The 13,634-nt window shown below is 42.8% G+C and overlaps 1 protein-coding gene across 19 annotated transcripts in view; it reads right to left on the reverse strand.

Moving 5' to 3' along the window:
* The window catches only part of LOC106553206 (pleckstrin homology domain-containing family A member 5), a 104,209-nt gene that overhangs the window by 17,954 nt on the left and 72,621 nt on the right, over nt 1-13,634 (reverse strand). For 12 of the 19 annotated variants that reach the window (XM_087722813.1, XM_087722823.1, XM_087722812.1 and 9 more), the window contains 5 exons: nt 10,266-10,367; nt 6,173-6,287; nt 5,904-5,947; nt 4,108-4,296; nt 2,933-3,053 (listed from right to left, as the gene is read on the reverse strand). In XM_087722813.1, the coding sequence (XP_087578939.1) occupies nt 2,933-3,053; nt 4,108-4,296; nt 5,904-5,947; nt 6,173-6,287; nt 10,266-10,367 (571 nt within the window). The remainder of the gene's footprint in view (nt 1-2,932; nt 3,054-4,107; nt 4,297-5,903; nt 5,948-6,172; nt 6,288-10,265; nt 10,368-13,634) is intronic. The other 7 variants (XM_087722822.1, XM_087722820.1, XM_087722825.1 and 4 more) reach the window with 1 other exon arrangement.

A 13,634-nucleotide genomic window follows, 5' to 3' on the forward strand; every position in this document is an offset into this window, starting at 1 on the left:
TTCTCTGCCAGCTCCATTCCCTCTTCCCCCTCGGAGCTCTCAGATTGCCTTGATGCTGATCCCAAGCCTCCTCCTCCTCTGATTTGGCTACTGGAAGAGCTGGCAGCCGACAGGCCACAACAGTTTCCTTCTATTCAGGTGAGCCCCCCAAGGAGATGATGCAATTGCATCTAAGGCTACTTATTTCATTGCTGAACTGTCATTATTATAATGGTATGGGACCAGGCTACCTATGGAACTGTCTTTGTCTCATTACATCAACCTGTCTCACCTGGTTCGGCAGAGAAAGGATAGAGGAAGCCCGGGACTTATAACAGTTCATTTAGTGACTATTCAAAGTTACAGCGGCACTGAAATAAATGACGTACGGCCATTTTTCACACTTATGCCCGTTGTAGTATCCCCATGGTCATGTGATTCACATTCGGATGCTTGACAACTGACTCACATGTATGACGGTTGCAGTGTCCCGGAGTCACCTTCTCACAAGCAAAGTCAACAGGGAAACCAGATTCCCTTAACAACTATATTACTAATTTAACAACTGCAGTGATTCACTTGACAAATGTGGCTAGAAAAGTCGTAAAATGGGACAAAACCCACTTAATCAATTTCTTACTTAACACCAGTGGTGGGTTCCTAGTGGTTCGGACTGATTAGGGTGAACCGGTGGGGGTTTGGCGGCCTCGGTCGCTGAAACTCGCAGCAGCGACCCAGGCCTGTCATGCCCCCGAACTGGTTCCCGGATGGCACCATAGGCGCTGCCATCTTGTTTTTCAGTTCTATGCATGCGCAGAACAATTTTAATAGCACTGCACACGTGTGTGAAGCGCGCATGTGAGCAAACCTGCAGTAGTGCTTGCCAGAACCCACCCCTGCTTAACACCGTCAATTTTGGCCTCAATTGTGGTTGTAAGTTGATGACTACCTGCATTGCGGACTCCAGAATTTTAACTGGCAGGGTCCAGGAAGCGAGCCTTGTCTGCCATCGCTCCTGCCCTGCAACATTCACCCCACCACCCTTGAGAGGTGAAGTGGGACCCCACTCTTCTGACCTTCCAGAAAAGCATGAAAACAAGGCTCTGTAAGCCTTGCTTGGATTGCACAGGGGAACACAGATCAGTGAGGCTGGATAATGTTGCAGGATCCAGTCTGGTCAGTCATCAAGACCAGAGGGTTAGTTTTCCTTTGAACCTGTGCTGGTTATAGAGTTGTTTTGTTTGAGTTAGCTGAGATAAGCTAACCATTTACAACCATTTGTGTAATGACTGAGTTACAATGGCATTGAGAAAAGTAACTGATGGCCGTCCATCACACTTCACATTGCAGCGTCCCTGTGGTCACGTGATCAAAATTTGGCTGCTTGACAACCGGCTCGTATTTATGATGATTGCCCTGTCCCAGGGTCACATGGTCTCCTTTTGCGGCCTTCTGACAAGCAAAATCTATAGGGGCAGCCAGATTCATGGAACAAACGTGCTACTAATTTAACTACCATAGAAACGTGGCAAGAAAGGTCGTAAACTGGGAAAAAACCAGGGATGAATTTCAGCAGGTTCTGGAGAACCGGTAGCGGAAATTTTGAGTAGTTCGGAGAACTAGCAAATGCCACCTCTGGCTGCCCCCAGAGTGGGGAGGGAATGGGGATTTTGCAATATCCTTCCCCTGCAGTGGGGAGGGAATGGAGATTTTGCAGTATCCTTCCCCCAGGAGTGCTGTGGGAATGGAGATTTTGCAATCTCCTTCCCCCAGGAGTGGGGTGAGAATGGAGATTTTGTTGTATCCTTCCCCCTGAAGTGGGATGGGAATGGAGATTTTGCAGTATTCTTCCCCCAGGAGTGGGAAAGGAATCGAGATGTTGCTGTATCCTTCCCCCTGGAATGGGGTGGGAATGGAGATGTTGCTGTATCCTTCCCCCTGGAATGGGGTGGGAATGGGGATTTTGCTGTATCCTTCCCCTAGGAGTGGGGAGGAAATCAGGATCTTGCAGTATCCTTTTCCTGCCACGCCCACAGGCCATGCCCACAGAACCGGTAGTAAAAAAAATTCAATTTCACCCCTGGGAAAAAAAACTCATTTAACAATTGTATTGCTTAGCAATGGAAAGTTTGTGCTCAATTGTGGTTATAAGTCGTGGACTACCGATATTATAAAACTAGGAATCGAACCTGAAAACTCTATTTATGCTGTGTCTAACTACATATATCAGATTTGATCTTGTCTTTATTTTCCCCCCTATTGTTTGAGTTAGGCCCGACTCGATGCCTTCCAGTCACTGGAAAATTAAATTGTAACTTTGCATGCTCCTTTTATAAGAAAATGTTACTCTGCTAATAAAGCTATTTTCTCCCATGGTAGCTACAGATTGCCCTATTGCAGGGGTCGTCAAACTCACAATGTCACAGCGGCATCACATGATATATTGGGACTCCCCCCCCCCTTTGTCAAACCGGACGTGGGCCGGGAGTTTGACAGCCCTGCCCTGTTGATGGAAATGAAGCCATTTCCATCAACCTGAGAGACCGCCTTCTGCCGATCACCTCCCATAGACCGATTCGATCACACAGGTTAGGTCTCCTCCGGATTCCATCTGCCAGCCAATGTCGGCTGGCGACTCCCCGGGGGAGAGCCTTGTCTGTCGCAGCTCCAGCCCTCTGGAACGATCTTCCCGTGGAGATCCGGACCCTTACTACCCTCCCAGCCTTCCACAAAGGTGTTAAGTCCTGGGTGCTCCAGCAGGCCGGGGGGCTCTCGTAATATTCAGCCCCCCGGAGATTGTGATTGTTGTATATTTTAATGTTGTTTGTGTATTATTCCCCTCCCTTGTTTTATTGTAAGCCGCCGGGAGTCATTCGGGAATGGGCGGCATACAAATCAATAAAACTAAACTAAACTAAACTAAACATTTTAAAGCACAGGGTCTCCTTAATACCTTTAGTCATAGAAGCTTCTGACTCAGAAACGGGGTCTGCTTTTTCTTCTCCATTCGACTCATCAACTTCTGTCACAGTTGTTAGCTCAGGTTCACTTTTATAAAGCCGATAATCAGGACCCTAGAAAAGAACCAGACCACAAACATAGATTCATTTTAGCAATAGCAGTTAGACTTATATACCGCTTCATAGGGCTTTCAGCCCTCTCTAAGCGGTTTACAGAGTCAGCATATCGCCCCCACAGTCTGGGTCCTCATTTCACCCACCTCAGAAGGATGGAAGGCTGAGTCAACCTTGAGCCGGTGAGATTAGAACCGCTGAACTGCAGATAACAGTCAGCTGAAGTGGCCTGCAGTACTGCACCCTAACCACTGCGCCACCTCGGCTCTTGTTTTCCTTGTTTGATGTACTAGCACCTAGTTGCAAAATAATTTCCTGTCCTTATGACAAAAATTTGCATCGAAATCTGAAGCTCCGGTTCAGGAAAGGTCAAATTGTTCTAATTTCATAGGGAATAATTTCTACAAATCTTTATCTTTTTCATTTTTGAGCCCCACCCCTCCCAAAAAATGTCCTTTTTCATTCTTCTTTTCCTTGCTTTATCCCTTAAAAGTCTTTAAAACTGTGTTCCGTCTCTAATTTCTTCTCTGTTCAAATGTAAATCATACACTCCCTCTGGCAGGGTGTTTTCTGTCATGATTTTATTTTATTTTTTTAACTTTGGAAAACACAATCTGCATGAATGGTTTTGAATAAATGATAATTAAAAAAAAAACATGCCGGTAAAAACGGCATGTTTCAACACTTCCTGTATACCCGATAGAACAGAGCAAAAAATCTTGTTCTAACCGTGTTAAATGACAAGTCACATTTTGTTTGAACCTAACATGGACATGCAACCAATCCGAGTCAAGGGGAGACATGTATATTCACAAAATGTCGAAGGGGGGGGGGAGGAAAACCCCCTTCCCCATCCCAAAACAAACATCATAAATGGCAAAGATGAATAATGTCCTTGAAAAAAAATTAAACAAAAAGATGAAGCTGAGTAAGGGAAAGCAACATAAAATAAGTGGGATGTCAATCAAATAAAACGGCAACCGTGCGGGAGAGGAGATGGGAAGGGCGCGTGATGCTCGGTGGGCGGACGATGGTGGCAATGGTGGCCACTTACACAGTGAGCTCCATTTCTTTGGTAGCCTTGGACTTGATGAATCTTCTTCTCTTCAGGCAGATGGACGGGGCCCCTGCTATAACAGAGCAAGGAGCTGCTATCACTGGGCAGAGGGGGGATTATGGGAAGCTGCTCTGCAAAGTCATAGGACCGAGGGAGCGGAGGACGAGGTGGGACTACTTCCTCTTCCTAAAGATTGCAGAACAGTCACCTGATTTAGATGTGCTCATCTCCTACAAGACTTACACAACTTCTTTCAAATATTTCACAGCAGTTACAAGACAGTTTGGGGTTAGAGCAGGGGTGTCAAACTCAAGGCCTGGGGGGCCAGATCCGGCCCGTGGGGTGCTTAGATCTGGCCCATGGGGCCGCCCTGGAAAAAGCGAAGGACCGGCCCTCAGTGCCTTTGCCAGTGAAAATAGAGCTTGGGAGGGCCGCGGGCAGTACTCCCGAGCTCCATTTTTATTGGCAGAGGATTGCAGGAGGCTGTCGGAGCTGAAAACGGAGCTCTGGAGCTCATTTTTGTTGGCAGAGTGCTTGGGCCACCACAGGCGCCCCCAACATGAGTGACATCAATCTGGCCACGCCCCCTGGCCATGCCCATCCCAGCCCCCCGAGGTCAAACACAACCCTGATGCGGCCCTCAATGAAATCAAGTTTGACACCTCTGGGTTGGAGGGAAGCTGCTGTCGCAACGAAGCATAAAGGGGGAAAGAAATCCCAATTACGTCAGTTTAGATACACAAAAGTAGACACAACTCTCTTTTCTTTCCATTTGTACACACCTGGGTACCATTTAAAAATAGTTCCCTTCCGCCACCACCCTCAAGCAAAGGAAAGACCTTCACTTAGGACAAATACAGGCAGTCCTTGACATACAACAGTTCAGTTAGTGACTGTTCAAAGTTACCACAGCACTGAAAAAAGTGACTTATGACCGTTTTTCACACTTACGACCCTTGCAGCATCCCAGTGGTCACGGGGTGAGCAATATTCGCAACTGACTTATATATATGAAGGTTGCAGTGTCCCGGGGTTATGTGATCACCTTTTGCGACCTTCTATCAAGCAAAGTCCATGAGGAAGCCAGATTCACTTAACGACCATACTTATCAACTACCATGATTCACTTAACAAACGTGACAAGAAAGGTCGTAAAATGGGGCAAAATTTAATTAATAAATATTTCACTTAGCAACATGAATTTTGGGCTCAATTGTGGTTGTAAGGCAAGGACTACCTGTGGCTCTTTACATAAAGAATTATTCTGTTTACTCTATAAATTTATTTACAACATCCCTATGCATATCAATATTCAAACATACCTTTATTCACCAAGGGTGAATAAACCCACCAGCAAATCATGAAGATTTTATAGCTTTCCCATATTAAAAAAAATCTGTCCACTTTTCTTAATACATTGATACCAGTGGCAGAGTCCTTTTAAGGCAACTCTGTACTAATATTCCACTTATCCCAGATAGCAATTGCATTCAGCTTCATGCTTTTCATCAAACTGTTGTTTCAAGTGCTCGGCTCGTAATTATAGAAGACACACAAGCAAAGCAGTATTTCTTTTCGTCTGAAATGTGTGCGCGCGATGAGGGACCAAAAAAGTAAAATCAATATTCAAATTTATATTCATAATACGTTTATTGTGAATGCTTAACCTTTAAATGCACCCCACTTATAAATATCTTATTGAAACTTATGAAATATACACATAAATGGAGAAGCAGGAATCTGGAAATTAAATAGCTCCTATAGAATCTTAAAAAGAAAGCAGAAAATCATACCTCATTTTTATATTTTGGTGAAAACGTCTTTGATGCTATGATACCTATTTAAAAACAAAGCAGAATGTTTAGCTTATCATAAATAATGGTTAAAAATTATGGTTGCAGTAGCAATAAATTTGCAGTGATTTAGAGTTTCCATTATTTCCTTTTTAGTCTTTGGAAGTAAAATTGCATTTAATCAAAGAAGAATAAGTACAGCATTTATTCATCGTACAGGTGTCTCCGCTAGTCCCATAGATCTGCAGGAAGTCAATATGCTAATTTACCTGCCTCCGTGGTGCTGTTTCTTTGCTGCTTATGTTTACTCAAACCTTCCATTACATCCTGAATTCGCCAAAGCTCTTTCTGAATCTGAGCACGCTGTATCCCAGCCGACTCACTCTGCCAGAGATAAAAGTTAGCGATGAGGCGCCGTGCGTTTAAGGCATCCAATTATTTTCAACTAGTATCATGCACCCTTTTATGTTGTGCTCTGAATCCACTGATATTCTCCTGGACCTAATCAAAAGGCTATTTTGCTGGCTTCTCTCAAGATAACCAAACTCTCAAGATAGTTACTGCTGTCTGAAATAGTCGGCGCACGTAATTATGGAATAGCAAGTTCAGCCTAGTTGGAATTGTGTGCAACGTGTGAGATGTGCATTGGTTAAGTGATGCAGCTCGGGTGAAATGGCCCAGAGCTCTGTTGTCTAGTGGGACTCTGGATAAGTAATCAAAGAGCCAGAATGGAGGAGGGAAAGAAATAGGACCAGCCTTAAAACCTGAGTTGACATGAGCATTCTCTGGCCCTCAGACCCTACCCGGCTGGATCGTATAAAAACATGTTTTATTGGTAGTGGGTAATTGCTTGGGCATGTGGTTATTTATTTATTTCAGGAGAAGCAGTATTATTCAAAGTGCAGTAAAGTACAGTAAGCCAAAGAAATTATAATTGTATTCATATATATATACACACGCACACATATCCTGGAGTCCAATCACATTATCTATCTATCTATCTATCTATCTATCTATCTATCTATCTATCTATCTATCTATCTATCTATCTATCTATCTATCTATCTATCTATCTATCATCTCTATCATCCATCCATCCATCCATCCATCCATCCATCCATCCATCCATCCATCATCTCTCTCTCTCTCTCTCTCTCTCTCTCATCTCTCTATCTCTCTATCTCTCTATCTCTCTATCTCTCTATCTCTCTATCTCTCTATCTCTCTATCTATCTATCTATCTATCTATCTATCTATCTATCTATCTATCTATCTATCTATCAATCATCTATCTATCATCTATCTATCTAATTTTATTTATGTGATTGGACTCCATAATGTTTGGGAATGGCTCACATTAGCAATACCACTTAGACATATATACCGCTTTACAGCCCTCCCTAAGAAGTTTATAGAGTCAGCATACCCAACAATCTGGGTCCTCATTTGACCGACCTCGGAAGGATGGAAGGCTGAGTCAATTTTGAGCCTGGTGAGATTTGAACTGCTAAATTGCAGGCAGCCGGCAGGCAGCAGTAGTAGCCTGCAGTACTGCACTCTAAGTACTGCGCCACTGAGGCTCATATTCAATTTTAATATTCACATTAAAATTCAGGGAACAATAAAAAAAAATCCCATGAGCCTGGGAAAAAAAACACACTCCCTATAATATAAAATACAACCAATGGGCTCAAGAACCATTCTACTTATGGTTTTTAAAGATTTCCAGATCACCATGTGTGTGTGTGTGCGTGCGCGCTACATAGATCATATGCCAACACCATTAAATTTCTCTGTAACTTGCTAACCTTGTGAACAAGGGACATTATTCATTACTTTTCTACCAGTATTTCTACTTCTAAAAATTTCCACATCTGTAATAATATGATGTACAGGACTTCAATACCCATCTTAGTGATGGTGGAATTTCTGTTTTTTAATAGTGTATACTCTATGTGGTGTTCTTGGTTTCATTGAGCATCAGGAAAAGGGGTGGATTCCGGATTCTTTTACTGCCGGTTCGCTCAGGGCCGCGCTTCAGGTGCACGCATGCTTCGCGTGCCCGCCGCTTGATGTGCGCATGTGCAGTCATGAAAAAATTGCTTCTGCGCATGCAGAACTAGATATTTATCGCAAGGCAGGGGTGTCAACACCACGGCTTCAAAATCTAAGGGAGTGGTTCGGATAAAACTCAACAGCACATTTTTGTGTGATTGTTGATAAAAATAGGATCGCCAACATGATCACCAACATCCGATGACGGATATGGAAGAAGAAGAAAAAGGGGTGTCAAACTTGCATCGTCATGTGACATATTGCAAGCCCCCCCCCCCTTTTGCTAAAATGGGGGTAGACGTGGCCAGTGCATGACGAATCCAGCCGGCGGTCTTGACACCCCTGTCCTAAGGGGTTCAAACACTTTATCCACATTTACTGATTAACCCATAGTTTGGTAAGTCATGTAAAATCTCATAAATGGGGCCATGGTATAATACGTAACACCTGTTATCTCTCTTCTGTGAGAGTTTAAGCAGACCAGCCTGATAGCAACTGCTGAGCTGCTAATAAGCTCCTGGATACTCCTAAACCTAATGCACTGTATACAGACATCTAAAGTGTGTGAGTTAATTTTCTACGTAGTTGTTTGAATCCCAAAGGAGAACATCTGGCTACCTACACCTGAAGAATTCCAATCAGGACAAAACATGTCATGCGGTGCCCCCTACTGACCAAAAACTGAATATATACTGTGCAAAAAATGGAGAACCTGCCCTTAGTAAATATTGACCAAGATAAATGAATTCATCAACTTGCTCTAGTTTTTCACCATTTATATATAACTTGTGATCTTTCTACCATTTTTTCTCTGAAGCCAATTATTATTGTCTCTGAAAAAGAATAAATTTATAAATCAATAGTCCTCACTGCACCCTACTGCTCGACGCATGCTGCAAATCATTATGTTTTCAGCCAATAAGAAGTTATAGCCTGTTTATAATTCTCAACCAATATGCTTTACCGTCATCACAAACTTTATTCATTTAGCGTTAGGGTTCATTTAGCCATTAAGCTAAAGGGGAATCCCTGCTCTGTCTTGAAATATTTTTTTAAAAATCTAATTATCCTCATGCCTGTTTAACTTACACTACATGCTGCTGATAAACCCAGCAACCAATCTTTAACCTCATGTTTGGGCAAAACATTCCATAATTCAAGCCTATTTATCACAGACATTTTCTAAGCCAACGAATGTACAATAAGCATTCTTTCTCAAACTGAGATATTTCTCAATAAAAGCACTCCCTAAAGCAATAAATTACTAAACGTTATTCTTTGTCACCACCTGTATCCTTTCCATCAAGTATTCGGGCCAAATGCTTAATAAACTAATCCCTCTACAAGTTTTTCATTCACTCTTATTCTTTTTTCCTTTGTCCAGAGTGACAATGACAGCTTCCTTCCAATCATAATCTTCATAACATGTTGAAACAAGACACACAACCGCTCTAGAAGGAAACCATGCATGTATTTTCACATCTCTTGAATTTCATTATTATTTCAGCCGTGCCATTTTTTCAACGTTCTCACGCCGTTTATGACTTTCTTTTCATTATTACTTGAATACTATTATCTGTAGTATTAATTTCAATTCTACTCTTCGACGTATTATCATTGTGACACAAATCTCTAGAACTTCCCGTTCAGAATTCCCTCGTGTCATTTTCATCCTATATCATTCAACCTCTTTTATTTTTAATTCCATTCACTCAGGTTGAGCTTTTCTAATTAATCCTTCTACCATATTTTTTTCAAAACAACACCCTGTCTGTTTAGTCATTCTATTATCCTTTTCTGCAACATAATCCGTTACGTTGCCAAAACACACACACACACACACACCACCTAGCACATACCCGCTAATTCCAAAACAGTATTTGCGATTTACATAATTAATATTTTCTCATGGTGGCTCTGGGTGGCTTACAGAAATAAATCCCCAATGGAAAACCCAATAACCGCCCCCCCCCCCCAACTCCTGCCAACTTCATAACAATCACTTGATGGGCTCCATATCATCCTGGAGTCTCCAGACCTTTTGGCAAAAGTGGCAGGTCCTTTTGAAAGAAGTGGGGACCAATCTTATTTCCACAGGGATGATGCTACCACGGAGAAGGCCCCGTCAGATGGACCTCCATAGGAGAAGGGACCTGTAACATCCCTTCCCTCCCTGCTCTGAGGATATTTGACTGGGAAAAAGATGGTGCTTCAAATAACCTGCTCCCCAGCTATCTAGGGAGCTACGGATCATAAACACCCATACCCAGAAAATGCTATGGAACAAAGTTGACATTCTAATCACACCTGAACCTCGCCTGTCCGTTCCAGCTGCTCCTGCATGTGGTTCTTTGTGATTGTCACATCATATTCTAGTTTGTCGTATTCTCTCCAAGCCCTCTCGAGTTCCTGAAAACAGAAGAATATACGTATATAAAAATATCTGCCATCATATTTTGGTGGCTTGCCACAAAGATGCGCACATACTTTACAAACCCAAGGAAAAAAACCTAATATTTTAATTTGAAAAAGAAACTGAGGATCTTGCAGTATTGCTGATTGAGATTGAGATTTGTTTTATTTATATGCCGCCCTATTCCCGGCGGGACTCAGGGCGGCGAACAACTCAAAGGGGGAAAGGGAACATAAAAGTACAAGACAAGCATTTAAAATAGCCAACAGCCACACAAGTCGAGAGGGGAAGGGAGCTCATCAACCCCAGGCCTGCCGACACAGCCAGGTTTTAACGGCTTTTCGGAAGGCCTGGAGAGAGGTGAGGGTCCGAATCTCCACGGGGAGTTCGTTCCAAAGGGCCGGAGCTGCCACAGAGAAGGCCCTCCCCCGGGTCGTAGCCAGATGGCATTGGCTGGTAGACGGAACCCGGAGGAGGCCCACCCTGTGTGATCTAATGGGTCTTTGGGAGGTAATTGGCAGCAATGATGAAGAGGGAAGTCCTCCGTTGACTTTCTCTATTGTCACTTGGTTTGTTTCTTGGATTTACTGGGCTGTCCTTAATATCACTTTAATGAACTCATGGAAGGAGATCCAATAGAACAGTTGGGGCAAGCTTCTTTTGCTCAATTCTGATCCTTCACATACATCCATTACTTGGTATGACTAATGATTCACTGTTCTTTAGTATGGCATAAGCCTTAAAAAGATTTTGACGTGGATACTTCTTCTAAAAAGTGTCCTTTCACTTGCTGCTTGGATACAGTTCATTTGTCAGTGGATTTATAGCTATATTAGTTAGAACCACTGAGCTGGGGCTGACGTCTAGTGACCATATGGACAAATCCTGGCTTGTCCCTATAGATGACAATCTATAGCAGTGATGGCTAATCTTTTTGTGCTGAAAACTGGCATACGTGTGACAGCGCCCCCCTGCACCCATAATGCAATGTGCACGTGACCCCCTCCCACCCCTGCAACCCCCCGTGCTCCCCCCATCCATGTGCACATGACACCCACCCCTTCGTGCTCCATTTTGTGCCTAGTACGCCTTCCTACAGCCTCCTGGGAACAAAAATGGGCTGCGGGGTAGGGACTCCCCGAGCTCCCCCCTGCGCATGCACACATGACCCTCGCGCATGCACGGCACAGTCCTGAAAATCAGCTGGCTGGTGGGAGGCACGTCCGGATGGTGTTGGAGCTGAGGGCGATGGCTTGCATGCCCGCAAAGAGGGCTCTGCGTGCCACCTGTGGCACGTGTGCCACTGGTTCGCCATCATGGATCTATAGCAATTCCAGGTGGATTACAATAATATTTCCAAGTCTTATCTATCCACTGTAATCATTGTCTTCCCATCTCCTCCCCTCAATTGTGCAATGCATTCGGTTGTATTTTCCTAGTGCAACTCCAACATGTATCATCTGCAGAAATAATAAGCTTCTAGTTGTTAATTATTGCCTCAAAGGCTTGTCCCAGACTTATTTGGTTCTTCTTGAAGTCCATTATATTCTTAATGCCTCCCTCTAAATCAATTATTTGAAGTCAATAATTATCTTTGTTTTTCCGTAATGTCCATCAATCATAATATCTATTATCATTGAGAAAAGCACAGCTTCAACTATTCCGATCTCTATGATGATAGAAGTATGCATATGTCATGAGCTTGTCTACATTTGTCACTGCCTTCCTGAGCAAGATTAATTTCTCTACCTCTCTTTCTGTTCTTGAGTTTAAGAAAATACAAATGTCTACCATTCTCATTTCATGGCAATCATTGTGAATTTACAAGTGGCATTACCTTCATCTTAACATTTTAGATTAACCCAGGTTCTTCATTTTCCATTTTATTTTCCTAATGAGCATTTCTGCAACTACTGCAGAAATGTGCATAAGGTGGAACTGAATGCTCTGTAGAGCTCTGTAATCTTCCATTTCCCTCTCTGAAACTTCATTCAAATGATGCCTTTCTTTCTTCTGTATATATGTAAAGTTGCCACTTTCAGCTGATGAATATAATTTCAGAAATTAAATCTCCAGCGAAGATTCAGGAGTGGCGGGGAGAGGAATCGGAGAGAGATTAGGAACAAACATCCAATAGTCCTCCAGAACATTTTGCTCCACGATCACCAAATTTTGTACATTTGACTTTCAGCGGACAAAAGGTGTCATCTGCATATCTCTAACTCTTGGTGTTTCATCCTCCAATTTTGTTTACAGCTGCAATCTCTTCCAATATTGCCCCTTTTCAAAAACTTTTGCCATGTAAATTAATCATAAAAGATGACAAAGCACATTATTGTTTCACTCCCTTCCTTACACTGAATCTCTTTGTTTCCTCAAATTCAGTTCCTACAGTAGCTTCTTGTTTATTTTGAACTTTGCTCGAAAGAATAATCAAGTAGCTCGGCATGCCTATTAGTCTTAATGGGTTCCACATTTTGGCTCGCTCTACCTGATCAAAGCCTTCCTTTAGACAATAAAGCAGGGGCAAACCTCCCGAAATTATTTTGTGCTCTTCATTATCCACATTAGCTATCTAACCTTAGGTTACCCTGCCTTTTCTGAAAACTGTCTTCAATGAAGCTTCTGTTTTCTCCTCTCTCCTCAAAACAGAGATGACAGAACAAGGCTATGGCTAATCTTTTGCAGTACGACTCTAACAGATATTGTACTGTTACAGATATTGCACTGCCAATGCTAAACGGAGGCTAGTGCAAATGTTATTTTTTATTTAGCAGATGACAAAATGTTAAAAAGCAATTAGCACTTATACACCACTTTACAGTGCTTTACAGCTCTCTCTAAGCGGTTTACAGAGTCAGCATCTGGCCCCCAACAATTTGGGTCCTCATTTTATCCACCTCGGAAGGATGGAAAGCTGAGTCAACCTTCAGTCGGGTGAGATTTGAACTGCCAAGCTGCAGGCAGCCGGCAGTCAGCAGAAGTAGCCTGCAGTACTGGACTCTAACCACTGTGCCACCATGGCTCACCACAAAAAGCATGTCACAATTACATTCTCAATGAGCAAATATGAAACTATTTATTCTATTTACAAATCCAAAGCTAGACTGCACATATATATAAAAATATAATCACTACATGATGAAGTTTATGTGCTCAAAGAACCCTGTTCCATAATATGCCACACTGTCTGCTTTGGAGCAACACAACTCTGTTGATGGAGGAGACTAGGATACCTGCCATGTTGGGTCCTAATCTTGTTA

This window comes from Thamnophis sirtalis, unplaced genomic scaffold, assembly GCF_051295495.1.
Source record: "Thamnophis sirtalis isolate CommonGarterSnake01/CBP01778 unplaced genomic scaffold, rThaSir2_p1.2 scaffold_9, whole genome shotgun sequence".
NCBI classification, from domain to species: domain Eukaryota; kingdom Metazoa; phylum Chordata; class Lepidosauria; order Squamata; family Natricidae; genus Thamnophis; species Thamnophis sirtalis.